The sequence below is a fragment of the Maylandia zebra genome, linkage group LG6 (genome assembly GCF_041146795.1).
Source record: "Maylandia zebra isolate NMK-2024a linkage group LG6, Mzebra_GT3a, whole genome shotgun sequence".
Taxonomy (NCBI): domain Eukaryota; kingdom Metazoa; phylum Chordata; class Actinopteri; order Cichliformes; family Cichlidae; genus Maylandia; species Maylandia zebra.
The window spans coordinates 45,061,062-45,073,020 of NC_135172.1; the positions used below are offsets into that span (position 1 = coordinate 45,061,062).

General features: G+C 44.8%; 3 protein-coding genes across 11 annotated transcripts in view; 2 read left to right on the forward strand and 1 right to left on the reverse strand.

The window, feature by feature from the left end:
- The window catches only part of sos1 (son of sevenless homolog 1 (Drosophila)), a 42,985-nt gene extending 36,672 nt beyond the window's left edge, over positions 1–6,313 (forward strand). For all 5 annotated transcript variants that reach the window (XM_076885343.1, XM_076885344.1, XM_024802830.2 and 2 more), the window contains 2 exons: positions 2,367–2,488; positions 5,260–6,313. In XM_076885343.1, the coding sequence (XP_076741458.1) occupies positions 2,367–2,488; positions 5,260–5,832 (695 nt within the window). In that variant the 3' untranslated portion in view covers positions 5,833–6,313. The remainder of the gene's footprint in view (positions 1–2,366; positions 2,489–5,259) is intronic.
- A 717-nt stretch (positions 6,314–7,030) lies between these two features.
- Positions 7,031–8,847, reverse strand: gemin6 (gem (nuclear organelle) associated protein 6). The gene is made up of 3 exons (XM_004574008.6): positions 8,415–8,847; positions 7,850–8,242; positions 7,031–7,628 (listed from the first exon to the last, which is right to left on the reverse strand). Exons 1-2 carry the CDS (start codon positions 8,546–8,548, stop codon positions 7,867–7,869), a joined length of 510 nt encoding a protein of 169 aa, XP_004574065.3. The 5' UTR covers positions 8,549–8,847; the 3' UTR covers positions 7,031–7,628; positions 7,850–7,866.
- Positions 8,166–11,959, forward strand: part of LOC101487749 (reticulon-3-B) — a 10,375-nt gene continuing 6,581 nt past the window's right edge. For 4 of the 5 annotated variants that reach the window (XM_023154195.3, XM_004574019.4, XM_023154197.3 and 1 more), the window contains exon 1: positions 8,166–8,265. The gene's annotated coding sequence lies outside the window, so the exon portion shown is untranslated. Of the gene's footprint in view, positions 8,266–9,659; positions 10,404–11,959 lie in introns of those variants that run through there. The other variant, XM_023154196.3, reaches the window with a different exon arrangement.

Consider the following 11,959-nt stretch of genomic DNA (forward strand, 5'->3'; position numbering starts at 1 on the left):
GGTACTTCTGATTAGAGACCTTAGTTTTCACTGGAGCTACAGTATCCAGAGTCGTACGTAGTGAGGAGGTAAAATTATTAACAAGCTAATCGACCTCTGTTGGAGTAGCGTTCAGATAGCTGCTCTGCTCTGTGTTGGTACAGGGCATTGGAGATGATAACAGTGGGTGGATTATATTCTTAAACTTAGTTACAGCGCTTTCAGAAAGACATCTACTTTGATAAAGTCTACTTTCCACCGCTGTGTAATCAATTATTGTAAATGTAAATGTTATCAGGAAATGATCAGACAGGAGAGGGTTTTCAGGAAACACTGTTAAATGTTCAGTTTCTATGCCATATGTTAAAACAAGATCTAGAGTGTGATTAAAGTGGTGGGTGGGTTCTTTTACATTTTGAGAGAAGCCAATTGAGTCTAATAACAGATTAAATGCCATGTTGAGGCTGTCATTTTTAGCATCTACATGGATGTTAAAATCACCCACAATAATTATTTTATCTGAGCTCAGAACTAAATCAGATAAAAAGTCTGAGAAATCAGACAGAAACTCTGTGTAAGGCCCAGGTGGACAATAGATGATAACAAGTAAGACTGGTTTCTGAGTTTTACAGCTGGGGTGGACGAGGCTAAGCATCAGGCTTTCAAATGAATTAAAAGTCTGTCTTGGTCTTTCGTTGATTAATAGGTTGGTGTGAAAAATTGCTACCACACCGCCCCCTCGCCCTGTGCTTCGAGGTTTCTGGTAGTTAGAATGACTCGGGGGTGTTGATTCGTTTAAACTAACATAATCATCCTGCTGCAACCAGGTTTCTGTAAGGCAGAGTAAATCAATTTGTTGATCAATTATTAAGTCATGTACTAACAGAGACTTGGAGGAGAGAGACCTAATATTTTGGGGGGTTTAATAAATTTGTCCATGTTTCTAGAAATGAGAGCTGCTCCATCCAAAGTGGGATGGATGCCGTCTCTCCTAACAAGACCAGGTTTCCTCCAGAAGGTTTGCCAATTATCTATGAAGCCCACATCGTTTCTGGGACACCACTCAGACAGCCAGCAATTTAAGGAGAACATGCGGCTAAACATGTCACTCCTGGTCTGACTGGGGAGGGGACCAGAGAAAACTACAGAGTCCCACATTGTTTTGGCAAAGTTACACACGATTCAATATTGATTTTAGTGACCTCCGATTGGCGTAACCGGGTGTCATTACTGCCGACGTGAATTATGATTTTACTGAATTTACGTTTACCCTTAGCCAGCAGTTTTAAATTTCCTTCAATGTCGCCTGCTCTGGCCCCTGGAAGACAGTTGACTATGGTTGCCGGTGTCTCTAGCTTCACATGCCCCCGGCGGGTGTGTCGCCGAGTGGGGAAAAACGGTTACACATGAACGGGTTGGTGGTGTACCTGGGGCTTCTGTTTAGGACTATGCTTCCTCCTCACCGTGACCCAGCCGCCCTCTTTCCCCAGCTGCTTGGGGTCTGCCGGGGAACAGCTAGCGGGGCCTACGCTATCTTCGGCTGCACCAGCTACAGGGGCCTGGCTAGCTATGGGTGAATGAAGGGTGCGAAGCCGAGTCTCCAATTCAGTAATCCTGGCCTCCAGAGCTGCAAATATGCTACATTTGTTACAGATATCACTACTGCTAAAGGAGGCCGAGGAGTAACTAAACATCTGACACAATGAGCAAGAAAGTGCAGGAGGGACAGGTGAAGTAGCCATGGTGCTAACGAGTCGGCTACGAGCTAAGCTAAGTTAGCAAAACAGTAAAGACACAGTGAGTGAATACTTTGGCTATAAGTTAGGTAGTGAGTACACAGAGTGTGCTTTGGATGAAGCACGTGAAGATTATACTATGAAAGAAGAATGTATATAAAAAATTTTAATTAAATTGCTAAGCAGATAAGCTACTCAGAAACACCACTGTGTTTGAGCAGGAACAGGAAGTGATACTCTACCGCAGAGCGAGCGAACACCAAGTGTGACAGCCTTTGTTGCCTACTCACCTCTCTATTGACCTACACTTTCAAACATACACACAAGGCCTACAGGAATATCTGGATTACGGCCAATCAGAGAGGTCCCGCCCCTGACCATCTCTGAATGGTTTAAACCACGATATGTGGATAATGTGTGTCTGTTGTTAATCACATGGAGACTTTCAGAGTTGCTGAGACTTTAAATTTTTTTTTTTAGTCGCAGCATTGAGAAATTAGGTCGCATGTGCAACCAAGTTGGTCGCACTCTGGAGCCCTGAAGTACTTAAAGCGTGAAGTTAACGAGCAACAAACCAATCTGCTGCTGGCTGCTGTATGGTTCTCCTGTTCGTTCTCCTGGTTCTAACAGTGTCTATCTGGTAATTTTCAGGGTCCTCTTCGGTCTCCTCCATGGTGAGCTTCAGTCGGGCCTCTGAGGATGTTCCCGTTCCTCCTCCTGTTCCTCCCCGCAGACGACCGGAGTCGGCTCCTGCTGAGTCTTCCCCCTCCAAGGTACCCTCTTTGCTTTAGCCCGAGGAGCTTTTGGACTGCAAGAACGTTTCAGGGTTCCTTCTGTTCTTTGTGTATCACAGAGCAGCAACCACCAAATTCTTAGAACCTGTTTTTAGCTTCAAGCTGTTTATAGTCAAAGGAGCTTGCAAAGAAAAGCGTCTGGACTTCTTTAAGTTGCTTGAAGACGTTTCACCTCTCATCCGAGAAGCTTCTTCAGTTCTAAGGTCAAATGGTGGAGAGTCCCAGATATAAACCCAGTGGGAGTTTCCCCCCACAGAGGGACAAAAGGACCCCCCTGATGATCCTCTAATCACATGAGCCAAGGTGTGAAACTGGGTGTGGGTCCCAATCAGCCAGAGTTTCAGGTGTGTTCATTGTGAAACCTGGCCCCACCTTATCATGCGAATTCCTGAGGTCAGATGGCCCAGGATGTGAGTGGGCGTTAAGGCGTCTGGGGAGGGATCTCAAAACTGGATTATAGATGGCAGAGAGTTGGTGTCGTAAACCCCCGCCTCTGTTCAAAGATGGTCGCTCACAGTGGACATAGATGCTTCTTTCACTCCTCTTTCAAACCATCTGTCCTCTCTGTCCAAAATGTGAACATTGGCATCCTCGAAAGAGTGACCTTTATCCTTAAGATGCAGATGGACTGCTGAGTCTTGTCCTGTGGAGGTGGCTCTTCTGACCTCAGGAATTCGCATGATAAGGTGGGGCCAGGTTTCACAATGAACTCACCCGAAACTCTGGCTGATTGGGACCCACACCCAGTTTCACACCTTGGCTCAGGCGATTAGAGGATCATCAGGGGGTCCTTTTGTCCCTCTGTGGGGGGTCACTCCCACTAGGTTTATATCTGGGACTCTCCACCATTTGACCTTAGAACTGAAGAAGCTTCTCGGATGAAGGTGAAACGTCTTCAAGTAACTTAAGGAAGTCCAGACGCTTTTCTTTGCAAGCTCCTTTGACTACGATGACCTGGATGACTGAGAACCTTCACAGACATCAAGCTGTTTATAGACCCGGAGGAGCGTTTCCTGTGGTTCTGCGGCTTTTCCAGCCCAGACGTGTAACCTCCACCTTGTTGTTGTGGGTGTAGTTGTTGCTGTGTCAACCTGGGGTCCGTTCTTCGTACCTCGCTTACTACATCCAAGATCAAATGACACATCCAAGATCAAACCATCGCGCTAACCGTGAGCTCGCTAATCCGGTTCTCCGAACACACCTGTTGTTGACGATTAGTACAGCTGGATGAAGTAATGTGAGATCACTGGGTGGCTTAACAGGGGCTACGCATCGATAGTAGAAACATTGATCGGCAACCCTTTGATTGGTCAGCGAAAATGTCCAGTATTTTTCGGCAGCAGAGCAAGAACTCTTGAGTGAGGGATTTCAGGAGTTTCAGAGTTTAATCAGAACACAAGGGAACACTGCAAAGGCTGCAAAAGCAAGGAGAGAGGGCTGGCAGAAAGTTGCTGACAAATTAAACTCGTAAGTAATTTAATAATAACAATAATAATGGAGTGGATCTATATAGCGCTTTTCAAGGCACCCAAAGCGCTTTACAATGCCACTATTCATTCACTCTCACGTTCACACACTGGTGGAGGCAGCTACAGTTGTAGCCACAGCTGCCCTGGGGCAGACTGACAGAAGCCAGGCTGCCATATCGCGCCATCGGCCCCTCTGGCCAACACCAGTAGGCGGTAGGGTAAATTTATTATATTACATTATATCCTCTTTCACATTAGAGCCACAACAGGACCCACTAGAACATGGGAACAAGTAAAAGTGAAATATAAGAATATTCTACAGAATGGTAATATTTATCACTTATATTGCTTTTCGTCTCTTGGAAAGAGACCCTGGAATAATCTGTTTGTTTGTTCATAACAGCAACCAAGAAAAGGGCAGAGCAAAAAAAAGACAGGTGGTGGTCCTGCACCCCCTCGTCAACAAGTTGGTTAAGTAAATAATATCCTCACGGGAATATCGATAGCTCTCTATGAGCACACTGTCGCGCTGAGCTAAAGGATCCTGTCTGTCCCGCAATATACGCTGAATTCTGGAAACTCTCCTTATCAATCTTGCACCTTCCGCAATGGGTGGCTCGCGTATACGGACAGGACATGGCTGCGACAGGCTTCCCAAATCCACCTTCGCTTTTATAGCCGTGGTCTCTCATCTTGATTACACGAAGTAATTTACTATTACTACTCTGACATATGAATTACATCTGTAATAATCACATACATGTAATAGAATGTTAATAGTACATTTCCCTTTTTTTTAGGAAATGACCTGTATGTATCTGTATGACATCAATGAAAGGATCAAGTACTGCATTATCTTTAGTTACATTGATGTTATTTATTTATGGTGAAACAGTGGTGGAATATCGCTGTTGCTTTCATATAAATGAAGCAGACATACCTGCGTGGCCGCGATCTAATCCTGTTTACATAAAGTAAACCTGCTCCCGAGCAGGTTTACACTTACGGATCTGTTGCTATGACAGCAAGTCCCGGATGAGCTTCGGAGAACCGAACGATCCAAGATCACGCGAAATCGTCAACAATCTAATCCAGCTAACTTACTTAGCGAGGTACGAAGAACGGGCCCCTGTTGGCGTCCTGTTATGGTGTAAATGTAAACAAAGGTCTGTGGTGAGGGGAGGCGGGGCTGTTGTCTGACGCCGCCTTCTCAATTCAATCTTGATAAAGGTTCATTTGAATGTGACATTTGACCCCCCCCCCCTCCCTTCTCCCTCACAGATGGTGTCAAAGCTGGACAGCCCCCCAGCCATTCCACCTCGTCAGCCCACCTGTAAGCTCCACCCCTCTCGTTACTCGTCACTGTCATCATCACCACCTGACAGCCCCCCCTCCCTGCCTCCACGAGAGCCCCTCAGCTCCCCTCTACACCTCCTGCCCCCCCCTCAGGGTCGTCCCCGCTGTGACCTCCTGCCTCAGGCTTTCTTCCCCCCCAACATCTCTGGCCCAACTTCCATTTGCTCCACCCCCACCACATTGTCCTCCTCACCCCCTCTCCCTGCTCCTGTCACCCCCACCTCCAGGAAATTACCCCTGCCTTCTCCACCCCTCCCCCCACTCCCTCCCCTCACCTTGGATGGCCCCCCTGTGCCTCCACGTCACAGTGTTCCCAAACTCCCCCCAAAGACATACAAGAGGGATTCTGTTGGACACGCCCCCATGCTGGACACGCCCTCTGTGCGATTGGACAGCCTGGAGTTCCAGAGGGTTCAGGGACAGCTGATTGGACAGGCTGTGGAGGAGACTGAGTTAACACTACAGCTGATTGGATCAGAAGAAAGTAAAAATGTGTGATGGACCAATCAGGAAGCTCTGACTGCTTCGAACTGAGACTGACTGTAAAACAAAAATGTGCTCTTATTCTGAACATCTCTGAGCTCAGACCTCAGAGGGACGAGACCCTCAGGTACTGGCCTGGAGCCACACAGGTACTGCAGTGGTTCAGGTGGACCTGATGAAGAAGATGGTGGTGATGTCATTATTAGTGATGTAAACAAAAACAAGGGAATAAACATTTCTTTCACTGAGCTCGAAGAAACCTGGAATTCATCGGTCTTTATTTTACCTGCTGAACTGAACTGTGGCTGGTTTTTGTAGGTGGGCTCCTCCACATCTACTGCCCCTGCAGCAGCGGGTGGTCTTCAAGTCTGACATCATTATTCGTGTCTGGGTTCAAACTCTGCTTCAGGTCCAAACAATCACTGCAGCATCACTGAGAGTTAAAAACTGTCTAAATTCTTTCATCTTTAATAAAATGATCAGCGTTGCTGCTTTACCAGGTGTAACTATGAAGTTTAACATCCAGGCATCCATGAAAACAGGATTTATTAAATTCAATGGAGTTAGAAGTTAGCAGGAAGTTAGCTTGCCAGTTTCCATCTAAACATGATATAGCATGTTCTGACTGAGAGATTTATGAACAAATTTAAACGTACGGCTCTATCACTTCCAACATAAATGAAGACAGAAAACTAAACAGCAGTGACGTTTGTAAGGTTACCAAAGTTGGGCTAGCTGGTGTATAATGATGTGCTACGTGATCGCTAGCAACACAGCTATGTTAGCATAAACACAGTGAAGCTGGAGGATGAACGCGAACACTTTTCCGCTTGATAAAAATTAACGTGAGGGTTCCTGATGGTTAGAGACAATATCAGTCGCATGGCAAGATGCTGTAAAAGGACCAAACTTCAGTCAGGAGAACAACTGAGATAATCCATCCACAATACGAGGTTAGTCATTATACTGCTGCATGGGCTGGGCTGTAGATAGGGTTTAAAAACTGAGCTTTAAAATGAACAATGGTAATAAAAACCGAGAGGGGACAATAGTGATCACTGACTGTTTTTAGGGGTTTGTTCAGATTAAACTGAACTATATACAAAGCACTAAAACATGTTAAAAACACAGACTTAATAAATGCAGAGTAGTTTGGGCCGGGAGCAGGATTCATCATGTCATCACTTAAAGAGCAGATAAGGTGGCGCTGGGCTGGTTTCAATTAACTTTATTGACATTGAACACACACAAAGCCCCAGGATACAAGTGTTTCTCTGCTCTGCATTCAACAAACAAAACCAAGCAGAGCATATTGAAATAAATGCGTGGAGGGATGGGTGTCTTGTTACCATAGATACAATAATTACCTTACAGTTTATTTACAGTGATTAGATGACTCGGTAGACGTTTCATCCCCATGTTTACTGAAACTGACAAAGATCAAAGCTCGTGGTTTAAGTTTGACTCCAGTCTGAATTTGTTTTACAAAGTATGAAACGACACGAAACTTTTACAAAAACGCTCCGGGAATCAGTCTGCAGCAAGTCATTCCCACAGGCAAATAAAGAGCAGAACTCAGTTCTCCTCAGAGGACAGACCGGAGACACCTGATACTGACGCAGGTGATTCAGGTGATGTTCAATCACATCAGCGACATCCAGGTGTCAATGATTACAGCAGATCAATAATTATTGATTACTGAAGTCTGACAAACTGAAATCCGCCCGTGCACACCCTGACCCCGGGTGACCCCAGGTGAGCCAGCACTCTGGTTTCCTGGTTCATTGTGGTTGCTGCAGGTCTCTTCTCACCTGAAATGAAATTGTGCCTGTCACAATAAAGCCAGTTTATCTTTTAAAATTATGCACATATTTAAAACTCCTCCCACTCTGACGTAACTAATCATGGCGATTGGTGACTCGTCAGTCTGTGGGACAGGTGAGTTTTACAGGAAGTGAGTCACTTAGAAACTCCTTTTATTTAGATTACATCTGCAAATGACAAAAGGGCGGAGCTCAAACAACACACTAACCTGGTGATTGGCCCAGCTCAGAGTGGCAACCCCTGATTGGTACAGTCCTGGATCCCGATAAGTCTCTGGATCCGGTCCAGGATGATCTGGTTGGAGCTCCTGCAGTCGTGGGCGCTATAGGGCGCAGCGATCGTCAGGACGCCCGCCACTTTTAGCTCCTCCCCCTCCTCCTCCACGGGGATCCGGTTCTCCTGCAGCCACCGCCGCACGGCATCCCTCCGCTGACGCAGCTCCTTGGGGTCCAGGCAAGGGGACGGCGGGGGGAGGAAGACCGACCGCAGACTCTTCGCCGTCTCATCATCAGCAGCCGCTCGCAGGACCTCCACCGCCTCCACGGCGTGACCCATCACCACCCGCACCACCACCGCCTCACCAAAGGACACCAGGACCACACTGCAGGGCACAGGAAGACAAGGGTCAGAGCCACGTGACGATCAGGAGTCACACTTAAACTTAACTTAAACGAGTTAAGGTCAAAGTTCACAGGAAACGGCTGAAAAAAAACTCGACTCGTTCGTCACGATCAGCTGTTTGATTTACAAATTAGGCTCCACGTGCGCGTTACCTGGCGGACACCGGGTCCACGCTTAACAGCCAGCCGCGGTGCTCCTCGCCTTTTCCCGCTCTCACCGTCACCTCTTTGTTAAGGTAGTGAAGCCACCTGAGCGGACCCATGAGGGGCCAGCCGCACTGCATCATGGACCTCACGGTGCTGAGATCGATAGCTGAGCAATAATCGATTCACACACCCCTCCACCCCCCTGCCGTCTGCTGTTCACAGCTGTTAACGCTCCTGAGAAAACACAACACGGAAACAAAAGTTCCGCTTTAAGGCGTAAACTGAGCCGCGGCTGCCCCCTGCAGGCCGAAGCGGGCACAGCAAAAACATTCAGTAGAAGCGACTAGAAATAGAATAGACACCCTCCGGCCAAAGCATAAAACATTAAAGAGAAACCAAATAAGAAGAAAAGTAATACTGCGAGCTCACAATAAAACAGCAAAAATAAAATAAATACGTTAACTGATGAAAATCCAAAACTCCTGAAATAAGTCCACAAATTTAATTTCAAATAAAATGTGACTCTTTAAAAGCTCAATAAATAATGAACAAGAAGAGTGAGAAAGGCAGCACGTTTCTGTTGGTGACAGCAGATTTGCAGCGGTTCACACTTAAACTGCAACATCAGCGAACAATGGATTACACTTTTGGTTGATATTGATCAGTCACACTTTATAAATGGCTTTAATTATAAAATGTATATTTATTTTTAACCACAGACGATAAGGCAGATGTTATTTTCATGTCCTTCAGCTAAACTTTTATATGGAGGTGATTCCAACACAGTGATGAATGAAAGCATGGATAGATGCCCACATGAACAAACATCATCCGAGCTCGAACATATCCGTGACCATAAAGCAGTCCAGTTTAGACTGATTTGAAATTATTTGGACAAATTCAGAATAAAGACTGTTGGAAACTAAATTAATCCAAAGTTAAGCCCTGAGACTTATTAACAAGAAAAACTATTTAAGAGTTTTTATGGAAATGAAATTTGATATCAGAAATTTTTCAAAAGGAAAATGCTTTCTCTAAAGACAAACGAGAGAGAAATTAAAATTATTTCTAGAATAATAAGATTATGTGAAAAAACAATTTGTCTAAACGATAATCTCACCGTCAGTCAGATGTTAAAGCTGTTAGGAGGAAACGGTGAGAACAGCGGAAAAAATGCCCAAAATATTTCTTTAGTTAACATAAAAGAAACTTTGAACAATGTTTTATTAGAAAACTCAGAATTATTCATTCAATATGTGAAAGTGAAAATAGTTTCCTAAATATATTTACCAAAAATCATATTTGGCTCATTCAGAAAATACAAATGGATAAATTTCTCCATAGGCAAGAAAGGAATTCCAGTAGTAGAGGAGACCGTAATGTGGGTCAGTTCTAACACTTCCAATTTCTCCAATCAGAGCTAAGTTTCAAATGATGCGATTCATTCTGTACATGCCAAATTCAGTTCTTCTATCACATGTGAAAAATTAGCACATTTTGGCAAACACGGACAATTTAAGAAGAAAAGAAGTAATTTGCTTGCGAAAAGTAAGTTTAAAAAAAAAATTTCAATTTATGATAGCATTATCTGCTTTGCAGTTAAACTCATCAAACTGAAATTATGTTATTTGTATGTCTATGGCGATGTATTCTGTGTAGGTCTTTAGTGCTAATGTTTTAGCTGTTGGCTGTAATGTTAGCTAGTTGAGATGGGATGGCCTTTATTTGTCAGTTGCAGTTGCCCACAACCGAGATGACAGACCGTACATACAATACACAAACATCACATTGGGGAGACAGGTCAGGCTAGGTAGCGAGGAAAAAAACATTGAAATATGTAACACAAAAGGATAATCCAGGAATCATCATCACACCATATCACAATAAAACACAGACAGCAACATGGGAGAGTGTTCCAGTGTGTACAGCTGATCTGGGACCGCTGCAATCTTCGATCGCACCTCCAGCTGATCCACTGTCCACATCGGATGGGAGGTAAACCTGGGAGGAGGTGTTGGATTCGGGGGGGGGGGTGATAGTGAGGGCGTATCAGTATCAGTGTACATGTTTCATGCGTGTGCATTTGTGTGTGTATGTTTATCCCGTGTTCAGCTGAGAGAAAGTGTCATCTCGCCCGGTTAAGCGAAGGTCTGGCGGCCTTGAAGGAGGGACAAAGAGTTCTGACAACAATCCTGTTATCATGGACGAATTTGTTGTTCCAGTCAGCTTCGACCTCGGCAGCCTTCAGCTGGCGCCAGTGGGATGGCCGCATGAGTGAAGATGGTGAATGTTTGGGTGTAGTGCGAACAACTGCATCCAATTTATGCACAAATTATGGAGTGCATATTAAAAAAGGACAGTTTCAGGGTATCCCACCCTTAGATAGAGATGGGCACACCTGACTGATGACACTGCAATTTTCCTGTCGAATACACACGATGTGAGCAGACAGCTACTTGTGTCAGGGCTGAAAATGAGTCTGTCTTATTACCTTTCAAACATTTAAATCTGTCAGAATTAATGGTATACCTGTTAAAACTACATATTTGGGTGATTATTGAAAACAATCAAAAAGGATGTAAACTTCTCCAATTTTTGCTCCTGTAACTCCTGTGTTACTGCCGAAGACTGGACAATGTTGCTTTATGACCAGAAATGCCCAAAGAGATCTCTACAGACTTACATCAACTTTGATTTGATTAATATGGAGAAAGAAAAGTGATCGCTTCAAAAGGATATTCCACATAAGGCAAACAAAAAGATGGTCTGGAATGACCTCACGGCACAAGCATAGTCCCAACCAATGCTGGTGGTGCATCTTTTCAACAGCTCGAATCACATAATGAAGCATTGACGTCATTTCAGAGAGTTCATCTTTGGTCACATGATATTCTGGAGCCCGACACGGGCTTCTTTTGGACACGCCCATGTTCAAACGTTTCATACAAATGAGTTTTTAATCAAATAACCGTAAAACAGATGCACCACACCGATAGCCTGATATTAAACAGAAGTTGCTAATGCAGAGAGGGTGATCACAGTGAGGCGGCTCATTTCAAGCTGCTGTTCATATTTTTGGCCACCAGATGTCACCAAAGAGGACTAAAGCGCCTCGAGTAGTGAACCATCTTGGTGGAGGGACATGGTGCAGGTTCACCGAGCAACCCCCGGCCTGGACGCGCTCTGCTCAGCTTCGTTAGCACTTTTAAGATGATCATTATTCTGGTGATTTGTGACACAGAACTGTTTTTTAAATCACTGCTGCTGTTGATCTCTAAGGTGAGGCATGCACAGTAGATATTTGAGACTGAAGTTTCCTGTCCTTCAGCCTAATGGAGCAAATCACTGCAGTCATCCCAGTCCAAGCGAACGTAGTCTGAGTGATTGAACTAAAGTACGCTGAACGTGCTGCTCATAAAAACGTTCCTGCTGTGAATAAAAGTAAAGAGTAAACTCTCACACTCCGAGCGTCACCTCCTCCTGACAGCTTTAGTTTTCAAGCTCACACCTGCAGACTCACTGCTGTTTATGGTTGGAGAGTAAATATAAAA

Coding starts and splice junctions, on each gene's coding strand:
- gemin6 (XM_004574008.6), bottom strand. CDS start 8,548: ATGATGCAGTGCGGCTGGCCCCTCATGGGTCCGCTCAGGTGGCTTCAC. Junction 8,243..8,414: donor GTGGACCCGGTGTCCGCCAG/GTAACGCGCACG, acceptor TGTGCCCTGCAG/TGTGGTCCTGGTGTCCTTTG.